Source organism: Acomys russatus, chromosome 19, assembly GCF_903995435.1.
Source record: "Acomys russatus chromosome 19, mAcoRus1.1, whole genome shotgun sequence".
Lineage (NCBI taxonomy): Eukaryota > Metazoa > Chordata > Mammalia > Rodentia > Muridae > Acomys > Acomys russatus.
In genome coordinates this window covers 39,709,272-39,721,520 of record NC_067155.1, presented here as the reverse complement: position 1 = coordinate 39,721,520, position 12,249 = coordinate 39,709,272, and the positions used below count along the sequence as shown (strand labels likewise).

The 12,249-nt window shown below is 51.2% G+C and overlaps 1 protein-coding gene across 1 annotated transcript; it reads right to left on the bottom strand.

Annotated features, from left to right (window-relative positions):
- Positions 1–296: 296 nt before the first annotated feature.
- LOC127203362 (mucin-3B-like) lies at positions 297–11,738 on the bottom strand. Its single transcript, XM_051162132.1, is given in 17 exon segments — positions 297–344; positions 501–553; positions 776–956; positions 1,016–1,148; positions 1,573–1,612; positions 1,615–1,704; positions 2,264–2,329; positions 2,589–2,737; positions 4,356–4,414; positions 4,527–4,642; positions 6,443–6,493; positions 6,496–6,630; positions 6,735–6,903; positions 6,905–7,719; positions 8,194–8,889; positions 9,021–10,241; positions 10,406–11,738. Coding segments are annotated over 17 exon segments (5,355 nt in total).
- Positions 11,739–12,249: the final 511 nt, after the last annotated feature.

Genomic DNA, 12,249 nt, shown 5'->3' with positions numbered 1-12,249 from the left:
CACATGAAGTTCACAGTAATTGTGCAAGGTTTCAGGGTAGAGATGTGAACGCATCACAGATGAGAGTACGGGGGCAGAAGATAACACTGACTTGCCCACCATGCTGGAGTGAAGGACATGGATATGGGTTTCAGCCAAACAAAGAGAAGGATGGGAGGTCAAAGAAATAAATGTTTTCCCCCCAAGAACACTGGGAGCCTGGGATGTGGGTAGTGCAACCGGTTCTTGTGCAATGGGCTCACTCAGTTCTGCAGCCCTGGGCAGGGTCGGGGAGCACAGAAGGGCCCTGCAAGGTCTCAGGATGATGATGACGACGAAGCCACCTCAGGCCTTTGCATGTGCACCTGCCACAGAATGGACATTGAGAGTGAAGATTGCTCAGCCACATGTAGGAGCTGCCTGAGAGAAGTCACTGGCTGGTCCTGACCCAACCACCTGCCCAGAAAAGAAACGGAGGATTCAAGCTTGGGAGGATGGCTTAGGAATCATTGTGGCCTCACCCTCTTGTCGGTGTCCTCTTTCTCCAAGGAAACACGGGAGTTTTCATTATTATCTATAGAGAAAAGAAGGGAGGCTGGTGAAAGAGAGGAAACAGAGGCCACATGGCCCAGGGATGGTCTCTCAGGAATGTCACACACACACACACACACACACACACACACACACACACACACACACACACACCAGATACATGTTTGTCCTGGCTAAGGAGGTTGATATACCCTCCTCAGACACAGCTCAGTGTAAAACCCTGTCCCCAGGTATCAAGACTCACCTGTCGGGGCATCCTGGAAGCCCGTATTGGAAAACGTCCCCACCATGTCTTCATCCCAGATCTCAAACCATTTCCTACCCTGGGTACAGGACCTAGGCGACAGCTCAGGAAGTCAGAGAGTTGGGCAAAGTGCAATGTCTGGAGACTCCTCGCCACCCACCCACCCCCCCCCCCCAACTGCCTCTTTGTCCCTCCAGCTTACCTGCCTGGGTCCTTGCCTCTTCCCGGGGAATGTGCCACCCAGACACTTAAGACCACCAGTAACAACAGCAGCAGAGTGGCAGCCCCCACCAAGCCTCCGACCAGCACCCTCCAGTGAATGGCCACCTCACAGCGTGGGCCTGAGAACCAGTGTGTGTCCGTGGAGAAGCACCTGGAGTCAGAGCGCTCAGACAGGTCACAGGGTGGTAGGCGGGTCCTCCCAGGCTGGGGTCCACTACTCTAGGGCAAGTGGGTAGGACCTTGGAGAAATGGTCAGTATGCGACAGGGTCTCCAGAAGGGGCAGTGGGGTGTGTGGCTCACACCTATAACTCTAGAACTTAGGAAATGAAAACAAGAGGATCGGGAATTCAAAGACAGATCCCACTCCTTAGTTAAATAAATAATATGTAACTTTTAAAACCAAATCATTTGAAAATAAATAAAAATCTATCTAGAAACCAGAAAAGACAAAAAGGAAGGGTTGGTGGGGCTGCAGACACAGTGTCTCCACCCTAGGACACTGGCAAGTGCATGTACATGGTGGGCGTGGTATTAGGCGAGTGGGCGTGGCCTATTTAATGGGGCGGGACCTCACCAACAAGCTGGACCACTCTTCTGCAGAAAACACTGACAGGTGTGCAATTGGTGATGCAGAGGAGCCTGTTCAACTCCACCAAAGGAAAGTAGAATTCCTCAAAGCCCTTGGGGGCAGTTCAGTGACAGATGGCTGAGGATGGAGACAAGGGAGATGATAGAAACAGGGACTGCATTCTTTTTACCCAGAACCTGGCTTTAGCAGTTGGAAGTAGGGTGGGGGAGGGGGAGGGGCACCGGCTTTTCTGAGGTCCCTCCAAGAGATAGACCCTGAGAATGGATAGATGGGAGAAGGAACCTGGGCTCTCCGACCTTGCTTGTGGGTGCTGGGGTGTGGCGCTCTCTCTCTCTCTCTCTCTCTCTCTCTCTCTCCCCCTCTGTGTGTGTGTGTGTGTGTGTAAGCCTGATAACCTCAGTTCAGTCCCTCAGACCCGCAAAGTGAAAGGAAAGAGAACTGACTCGCACAAGTTGTCCTCTTATGGGCACACACACTTCATGCACACAAAATAAAATAATTTAAAATAAGAAAGTTGGGGGTTGGGCCAGAAAAGTACCATCACCTACAGCAGCAGCATCTCCAAAGGTCTCCCTCCTTCTTCCCCAGGAACTCCAAGGATTGGGTGTTCCCTGTTGAGGAGTTCACCTGAGGCCTCTCAGCCTTTAGGCCTCTCAGCCTTTAGCCCTCTCCTCACCTTCTGGGGTCAGCTCTTTCCCAGTGTCACTGTTCACCTTGATGGAGTCAGGCTTAAAGCACAGGGCTGTTGGAGAGGAAGAAGAGAGAGTTCCCTTAGCATCCCCAGAATGTGGGAGAGCCACAGAGAAAGTGAGCTGTTCCCTTCCTCCCTGCTCAATAACCATCCTCCTGAGACCCTCCCTAGCCCCACCCTTGACCCAGTCGGGCATGGACTGTGCCACTTCTCTCAGCCTGGCACTCGAGCTCCCAAAGGTTCCCTGACAGCTGGAGCAGGCTGGAGAGTCAGAGCTGACCCTGTCCCCCTCCCTGTAGCCTCAGCTCACTCTGGTTGTCCTGACAGCTGTCACCATCTTGACTGGCACCCTGAAGCTCCTCCTTCAGCGTCATCTTCGCCTTCTCAAACTCCTTCTTCAGCTGGGGACTGAAGAGCAGCTTTAGCAGGACCAGGTACTCCACCACAATGCTGCCGCTCCTGAGGGGCCAAGGGCATCAGAGGGCACAAGGAGGTCTCTGGACCAACCACAAGTGTCCAGGAAGCAAAGGGGGTTAAGGCTGTGATGTGACATGTCACATTCCCTGTGTGTGTGTGTGTGTGTGTGTGTGTGTGTGTGTGTGTGTCCTGCACACATATGTGTGTGCACTGCTATGCAAAGACACTGTATGTATATAGGCCAGGAACAACCTCAAACATTGGTCCTCAAGTGCCTTCCAGTGTTTTTGTTTGTTTGTTAGTTAGTTTGAAATAGTCTCTAATTGGCCTACTGTGTCACCACATAGTCCATATAGGGCCTGTGAGCTTCCAGAATCTGCTTGTCATCACCATCATCATCACCATCACCATCATCACCACCACACCATCATCATCCTCACCATCACCACCATCATCATCATCATCCCCACCATAATCACCACCACCATCACCATCATCCTCACCATCATCATCCTCACCGTCTGTGTCTGTGTTGTACATACATACATGTGGGTACTCGCCCATGCTCACAGGCCAAAGATTGGCATCTGGTGTCCTACTCTGTCACTCTCTGCCTTATTCCCTTGAGACAAGGTCTATCAACTGATCTGTGATCTGGGACAGCAGTCAGCAGGTCCCCAGCAGTCCTCCTGCCCCTGCATGCATCTGCAGCCCTGGGGTTGCAGACATGTGTGCTCATGCCCCACTTTTTGCATGGGTATTGGAATTTGAACTTCATGGCTGCACAGCAAACACTCTTGCCTATGGAACCATCTCCCAGCCCCAAGCCCAGATTTCTTTAGATGGATTCTGGAAATCTCAACTTGGGTCTTTACATTTCCTGATGGAGTGTTTTCCCCAGTCCCACCTACATCCTTTTTGGAAGAGGATACTCAACCTGGGAGGTATAGAAAGAACAAGTAACCTGTTCTTTGTGTTATATCAAGATATCATCCAGCTAGGGGGCTGGAGAGATGGGAACCTGGGTTCTGTTCCCAACTCCCACTTGGTAGCTCACAACCATCTGTAACTCCAGCCTCAGGGGATCTGATACCTTCTTGCGACTTTTGGCATATATGTGGCACCCAGATCTGCATGCCAGCAAACATTCATACACACAAAATAATTTAAAAAGAGGATATTGCGAAACCAACCCCCCCACACACACACACAGAGGCACATGCACACACACATGCGTGCGCACACAGGCACATGCACACACGGGCACATGCGCACCCACGCGCGCGCGCGCGCGGACACACACACACACACACACCTATCTCTCTCTCTCCTGCCTCTCCTTCTCCCTGGCCATCTCCCTCTCCTTCCCCCTCCTTCATTCCCATGAACAAAACTGGTACCAGCCAAACAGAAACCAAGCCAACAACCCCACCTCCAGCAGTTGTTCTTAAAAAGAAGTGCCATTCCCCCATGCAAAGGAATAACCCCCAGAATTATTGTAAAACGCTCCCTTCAAGGAATTCCCTTGAAGACTGCATCTGCCTCTCTCTCATGGTGATAGCTGATGATTTTGAAAGGGGGGTGGTGGATTCTTCAGCCTTTCTTCCCACCCTTTCCCTGTACCCCACAAGGTCTCCACAGTCCCAGAAGGGCCTCCTACCTCAAGGACAGGATCTCCACGCCCTGGAAACTTTGAACATTCTGGTAAATCTTGCGCATCTGAAATGTCAACGGTCTCTGGGATGATGTCTGAACCTATGGGTCTGAGGGTACCTAGGGACCCATGCCCAAGTCCGGGGAAGGACCGTTAAGCACCCTCCTCCCTACTCACCTGACCCTGGGAGGCGTTGCTGAAATCTCTGTAGGCTTTGGAAGTGTTGTCTTCGAGATCTGGTGAGAATTCCTGGTCCACAGATACCTCCATGCCCACTTCAGTCTCCACTGTGCCTGTATCATGGGATACCTAACTCTGACTACTTCCTCATCTGCCCTTGTCTGCCATCACCACCACAACCCTCTCTCATCTACAAGCTTCTCTATCTTCCTCCATCATTTCTGAAGACTTAACTGATGCGTACCAGGAAAAGAGAAATTCTGGAATGATAGCTGGGGACATGGCTCAGTGGTAGAGCACCTGCCTAGAATCCCCCAGTGAGGGGCTGGGGGTGTGGCTCAGTGGTAGAGCACCTGCCTAGAATCCCCCAGTGAGGGGCTGGGGTGTGGCTCAGTGGTAGAGCACCTGCCTAGAATCCCCCAGTGAGGGGCTGGGGTGTGGCTCAGTGGTAGAGCTCTTGCTTATAATCCTCCAGGGATGTCCTGTGCTCTGTTAGCAGTAGAAAGAGAATAAATCAACCTATTCTGGTGTGTTTTTATCAAAGGTGAAGGAAAGAAGGCCAACTTCACAGGCATTGGCCTATAACTTCACAGGCATTGGCCTACAACCCTTCCAGATTTTTTCCCCCTGGGGCAGGCAGAATAATAGTTCCTAAAGATATTTCTGCCTTAATATCCAGAAAGGACACATAAATATGCCATCTGATGTGGAAGTATGACACAATCTGTCAAGATGCAGATAAATTAAGACTGATAGTTCAAACTACTTTGGAAGCTGGAGAGCTGGTTCAGTTGTTAAGGGTGTGTACTTCTCTTCCAGAGGGACCCAAGTTCAATACCCAGCTTCCATATCAAGCAGCTTACAACTGCCTGTAACTCCAGGCCAGGAGAATCTAATATCTCTGACCTCTCTGTCACTTACACTCAGGTTCACACACATGAACATCATTAAAAACAGAAAAAATAAATCTTTACTAATTTGTTCTGTTTAGAATTTTGGGGTTTTTTTTTGTTTTGTTTTTTTGTTTGTTTGTTTGTTTGTTTGTTTTTGAGTCAGGGTCTCTCTAGATGGCGTGAAACTTGCCATGCAGACTAGATATGTTTCAGACTCACCGAGATCCACCTGTCTCTGCCTCTTGAGTGCTGGGAGTCAAAGTGTGTACCAGTATTCACTCCCTGTGTCTGATTTTGTAACAGTTAATCACCACAGTCCAGTTGACAGAGTCTAGAATCATCTATGAGGCAATCCTCTGAGCACATCTGTGAGCATAACTGAGGTGGGAAGACCCACCTTAAATGTGGTGGCACCAGGAGTGAGCTGAGCCCCAGCATCTGTCTCTCTCTGCTTCCTGCTTGTAGATGCAATGTGACCAGATGCCTCATGCTCCTGCTGCCATGCTTTCCCTGCCATAATGGACTGACTGTGTACCCTCAGACTGTGAGCCAAAATCAACCCTTTCTCCTTTAAGTTGCCGTTGTTTCCACTCATGATGGTGCATGTCTGTAATCCCAGCACTGAGGGGACAAAGGCAGGGGGAAATCTCTGTGAGTTCTGGGCCAACCTGGTCTACATAGTGAGTTCCAGGCTAGCCAGAGCTACAAAAACAAGACCCTATCACACACAGAAGGGGGGAAAAGTTGCTTTTGTCAAGGATTTGATCACAGCAATGAAAGAAGCAACCAACAGAAACTTGTAATCCACAGAAGTGTATTACAGCTACTAGCTCTGTAGCCATTCAATCCAGCAGCCATTGGAAGTTAGTAAGGTTCAGAGAAGAGGTTAAAGAAAGCTGGAGGTCAAGGGTGAAGGGCAGGCATGGTAGAGAGAGCAGCAATGGAAGAAAGGGGAGAAGGAGAGCCCCTAAGGGCCGTCTGTAAGGAGGAAGTACAGAGCCCATGGCTTTGGCCACTCACCTATTTCTAACTGCTCCACCGGAAACTCACAGAGAGACCCATAGAAGGTATGGGGCAGAGACACTTGGTGCCATCCCAGGTGCCCCCATTCTGGCATCTGTTATCCAGAAATTGACAGTGGTCTCCAGAGAAACCAGGAACGCAAATGCAGTGGTCCTGTCCCCAGGTGCCGCCATTGTCACAAACACCTGAGAAGCACAGGTAGAATGAGAACTCTGACTAGGACCTGACCCTGGTGACATCGAGTTGAGTAAAGATGAAGTTATGGGGAGAAAGAAGGGAGAGGTCCAACCTGGGGTGGTGGTCAAGCTTGCTGGCATAGTCGTCTGAGTGGTGGTTGAAGTTGATCTTGACCGTGGTCATGTAAGGGTTGTAGGAGGCTTCATAGTGACCACTGATGTCTCTGGTGTCTTTGTGGTAGATGGAATGGGGTATGTCACCTTGCTTGAAGCTGTGGTAATTAGAAGGCTGTTGCTCGTTTGGGGGGGTTGAAGGAACGCCAATGGAGCCAGGCATATTTGGGGTGACGCTAGAGGTGGCACTCAACCAATTGCCCCTGGTGGACATTGAGGCGCTAGTCAAGGCCGACTCTGTATCTATCGTCCTAGTGTCCACTGAGCTAGAAGCATCAGTGGTGACACCGGAGGGTTCCGTTCCTGGTGTCATGGAAGAAGTGTTTATATATGTAGGGAGAAATGGTCCTTCACTGGTAGAACTGGAAAGGGTCACCAATTTGGTGACAGAGGGAATGACCGAGAATGGGGTGATGGGAGCAGATGGCACTTCAGTACTGGGATGGATGTCAATACACGGTGTCAAGGGAGAGGTGGGAACTATTGTGATGGTGATGGTTTCTGGACAGGGTGTCGTGGAAGGAAGAGAGACATAAGAGAAAGGGGTGGATTCAGTACGAGCGGTGATGAGTGATGAGACGGTTGGAGAAGTTCTGGTCGTTGAAGGAGGAGGAAAGGATGTCATTCCAGAGGAGATTCTATCTTCTGTACTAGAGCTAAGGAAGAAGGTAGAAGGAGATTTAATTGTAGTGCTCAGCACTGGACTCGTGGTAGGGAAAGACAAAGGAGAAGACATTATTACTGTGGGTGTTGACGAGACCAAGGTACCAAAAGCAGTCACCATTGCGTTTGTAGAAGTACTTCCCCTGGTGAAAGAATCTGTTCTGGGTTCACCTGATGAGGTAGGGGTAGTTAGCAAAGTGGAGATGGATGTCAGCGTCTCAAGAGTGGACCGACCAGTGCTTGTACTAGGGACATGGGATGCTGAGAAGGGAGGACTGAAGTCTGGTGATGGACTTTGCGTAGGAAAGGAAGAGAGGAGGGAATTGGTACTTGCGGGAGGAATACTGCTAGGAACAGGAGACGTTTTGGTTCCTGAGTCAGAAGCAAATTTAGAAGTTGACCTTGACAGCGAGATGTCTGGTGAAACTGACATGCCCGTCCTGAGGGAACCTGATGGGGTGTTCTCAGTAACTGTGACAGTAGCTGTCACAGTGGGGCCAATGGGATGGGCTGTGCTGAGAAACGAAATCCCTGTGTTCTGGATGACGGAAGAAGATGGGATGGTATCAGTACGGGTTGGTGATATGCTAGAACTTGTGTAGGTCGAGGTGGTAACTGTAATGGCAGCTGTACCACTGTTGCTTGTAGATGAGGAGGAGAGCCCTGTAGCTGCAACGGTAGGGATTCCTTCACTGGGAAAAGATGAGGTTACAGATGTTAGTGTCTCCAGGTTACGAGAAGTGGTAGGGCGTGAGGAGATGGTAGTGGTAGACGTGCTGTCAGTGTCCATGGAGTGGCTGTTTGAATTGGAGGAGGTAGTAGAGATTCCAGGGGGACTCCAGGTGACTGTGGTGATCAAGTCTGTGGTAGCAGTCATAGTTGTGCCTGAGATGAGTGAGGATGGTTGGGTTGGGGTCAGGATGAGTGTAGATGTATCGGTGACAGAGACTGAAGTAGCAGTGCTGTCTGGCATGGAGTTTGTGGTAGAAGGACTAAGGAAGGTGACCTGAGAGGTAGCTGTAGGCTTCTCATTAGTGCCTGGGACTGAGGTCACCAAGGTAGGCAATGGGGTGCTGTACACGGTGCCAGTGGCATCTGCTTGTGAACTTGAGAAGGACAGAGAGGGTAGAGCCCCACTCGTGCGTGAGGTCCACATGTTGGAGGTCACGTGGGAAGAGCTTGCGGATATGCCATACGTGAGTGTGCCTGTGGCAGTGACTGAAGACGTGATGGGGGAGGTCGCAGTTATGTCCATCGTGAGTGATTCCGTAGGGTGGCCTGTGGCAGGATCCACTGTGACTTTTCCAGTGGGTGTGGCAGCTAGGGTGGGGAAGGGGGACTGATCTGTCCCAGTCACTGCTGATGTAGAAGGAGGTGGCTCTGTCGACGTGGGGGCTGCGAGTGTGGTGGTGAGTGTTGGTGTGGACTCAGCTGTGGTGTGAAGTGTATGGGTGATGGCTGGATCTGAGGGGACACTGTCCTGTGCGGTCACGACATTGCTAATAGAGAAGGATGGGGACAATCCAGATGTGGCTGGAAAGCTTGTGGTGTGTTTCCGGTACTTAAGAGAATAGCTGTCACGCTGCCTGTGGTGGTGTGGGGTGTGTTGACACGTGTAGTTTCAGTGTTCCCGCTGGTGGGGTAAGATGAGATGAAATCAGCTGGTGACATGCTAGGAACTACGTGAGTTGAAATATCTGACACCGTGGTCAAAGGCTCAGGGCTGCCCACAGATGAGGAGGTGAGAGCCGCTGTGTCTGAGATGGCGGGGAGGGCCGAGCTATGCGAAGGTGGAATTGTGGGCGTGAGGCTCTCCAGGGTCCCTGAAGTGGCAGGAGGTAAAGAGATGGCAGTTGTGGACACGCTACCAGTCGGGTAGCCGTTTAAGGAGGTGAGGCTGGGAGTGCTGTGAGAGGGGAGCCGGGTGGCCATGGTGACCAAGTGTGTTCTTGTCACGGATGCAGTAGTAGGCGGTTCTGTGGATGCGGTTGTTGTAAATGTGTTGGTGGTCATGGGTGTTGGTGTGGATTCAGCTGGTGTGTTGAGAGAATGGGAAAAGGTTGGAGCTGAGGGCACGCTTCCTGTCCGGATGGTTCCAGAACTGCTGGCAGAAATGGAGGTGGCACAAGTTGACGTGATAAACGGTGCTGTTTCCAAGTTCTGTGGGCTTGAAAAAGATGGGAGGAGAGTGGTGTGTGTTGGGGTGATGACTGCTGTGACCAGTGGGACAGTGTTGCTTGTAGAAGACGTGGTGAGAGCCGTAGCTGGAATGGTAGAGGTGTCCATAGTGGGTGAAGCCTGGACTACAGGTGTAACTGTGTCCTTCACATCAGAAGTGGTAGGAGCTGTGGAGATCATGTCTGTGGGGTAGATGCTGGAGGGTGTGAGGCTGGGAGTGGCAGGGGATGGGGTCTGGGTGGCTGTGGTGACTAAAGGTGTGGCAGAAGTCCTGGCTGCTTCTGAGGTGGGCAGTAAGGGCCAAGTGGACATGAGGGAAGTGGCAGGAGCCAGTGTGTCTGTGATGGAGGAAGGAGGGGGGATCTCTGATGTCAACACTGTCATGGCATTCGTTAAAGAGCTGAATGAGATGGCTTGAGATGTACCCGTAGACGAGGCATCGGTAGTCGGGGGTGCGCTCTCCAAGGTGGATAATGGGGCAGTGTGGGTGACGTCAGTAGTGACTAGCTGCATGCTTGGGGTAGACACAGAGGACAAAGCAAAGTGGATGAAGTCAGTGCCTTGGTACTCATCAGCGGATCTGAGGGTGTGACTGGAGACGTGACCTGGGGAGTGGCTGTGGTTTCTGTCACGAGAGATTCTGTAGGAAGGTTGGTGGCAGGAATCAGGGTGGCAGCAGTTAAAAGAGGTTCTGCAGATGCGGTGAGTATGGGTGTTGGGGTAGATCTGGCTGTTGTGTGGATTGTATGGGGGGTGCTCAGAGCTGTACTTTCTGTCTTTGTGTTCCCAAAACTGACATCAGCCATTGAGGTAGAGAGTGTAGCTGTGGCAGGAACACTGGTAGCAAGAGAATGCGTTTGGGTGTGTCCAGTGTTTGTAAAATCAGCTGCTAGACTTGGGGTGGTGGTATGGGGTATACTCACCAGTGTTGTTATTTCTGTGCTATTGACAAAAAGGGAAGATGGGGTGATACTGGCATGTGTTGTGGACATAGTTGAATCTGCATGGGTTGGGGTGGTGACTGTCATAACTGATGAACCACTATTGCCTGTAGATGAGGAAGGGAGATCTGTGGCTGCATTCGTGGAGATGCCTGCACTAGGAGACGATGGGGTTATAGAGATGAGCGTCTCTATAGTACCAAGGGTGTTGGGATGTGAGGAGGTTGCAGCTGTGGCTGTTCTGTGAGTAGAGTAACTGTCTGAGGTTGTAAGGCTAGGGGTCCTGTGAGAAGATGACAGGGTGGGTGTGGTGACCAAATGTGTGATAGCGGTTCCGGCTGTTTCTGAAGTAGGCCAAGAGGTCCAGGAGGGTACGACAGAGGTGTCAGGGGTCAGTGTATGTGTAAGGGTTGTAGGAGAGGTGGTATCTGATGTGGGATGTCCAACAGTGTTACTTGGAAAGCTGGGGGAGTTGACTGGAGACGATGCTGTAGACTTGGCATCGGTGACTGGAAGTATGGTCCTTAATGTAGATAAAGGGGCAGTGAGAGATTGCGTGTTTGGTGCAGGTGCAGAGGGAAGAATCCTACTTGTGGGTGATGTCAGCACACTGGTACTCATGGGAGAGGAGATGCTGGATACCTCAGAAAGCCACACGTCTGCAGGGGCAACTGAGGAAGTGGCCGGAAGAGTCGTGATGGTTTCTGTAAGGAGAGATTGTGTAGGAAGGTCTGTGGTGGGGTTCATGGTGGCGTCTCCAGTGAATTCAACATCATGGGTGGAGAAGGGGGTCTGACCTACCCCAGTCACTGCTGAAGTAAGAGGAGGCAGCTCTGTAGATACGGACTCAGCTGTGGCGTGGAAGGTATGGGTTCTGGTTGGAGTCAATGACACACTGTCCGTCTGTGGGGTCCCAGAGCCGTCAGTGACGATGGAGGAGGAGAAAGAAGCTGTCACTGGAATGCTTGTATCGAGTGTGTTCCCAGTAGTCACCAGACCGGAAGTAGTGGGATGAGATTCCTTAGGAAACGGATCAGTGTTCTTTGTCGTGGGGTAAGATGGGATGAAATTGGTGTGTGTCACTGACACGCTGGAAGCTCCGTGGCTTGAGGTGAAGTCTGTCATGGTGTCCCATGGGACAGTGTCACCCATAGACGACATGGTAAGCCTTGAGGTCGGAAAGGTTTGGGTGTTTTTAGTAGGCGACAGGGTTTCAGATGTGAGTGTCACATAGGAGGCTGACATCCTAGAGGCTGTCTTTGCTGACCTGAGACGCGTCATCGTAGGCATGAACCCTGTTGTGCCTGCAGGTGTGTGGCTGGTAGCTGTTGATACTGTGATAGGACGGGATGTCTGTAGTTTGGGATGTCACCCCAAGGCCTGAGGGAGTGAGATTTGAGATCATCCCAAGTGTAAGAGTTCTAAAGGTGGAGTCAATATCGGAAGGTGAAGAGGGCAGAAATGTACTTGGCGGTGATGTTTCAATGCTGGCAGTCGTTGAGGTAGCCATGTGAGATGTGGAAATCCTCACCGTATCGGTGGCTGACGCTGTTGATATGGTTGGGTGAGAAGACGCTGTGCTGACAGTTTCCCTGGGAGTGTTGCTCATGGGCTTCTGTGTGATTCTCTCAGAGCTCGTTTTTGTCACCCCCACCGATGGCTCACCTGCACG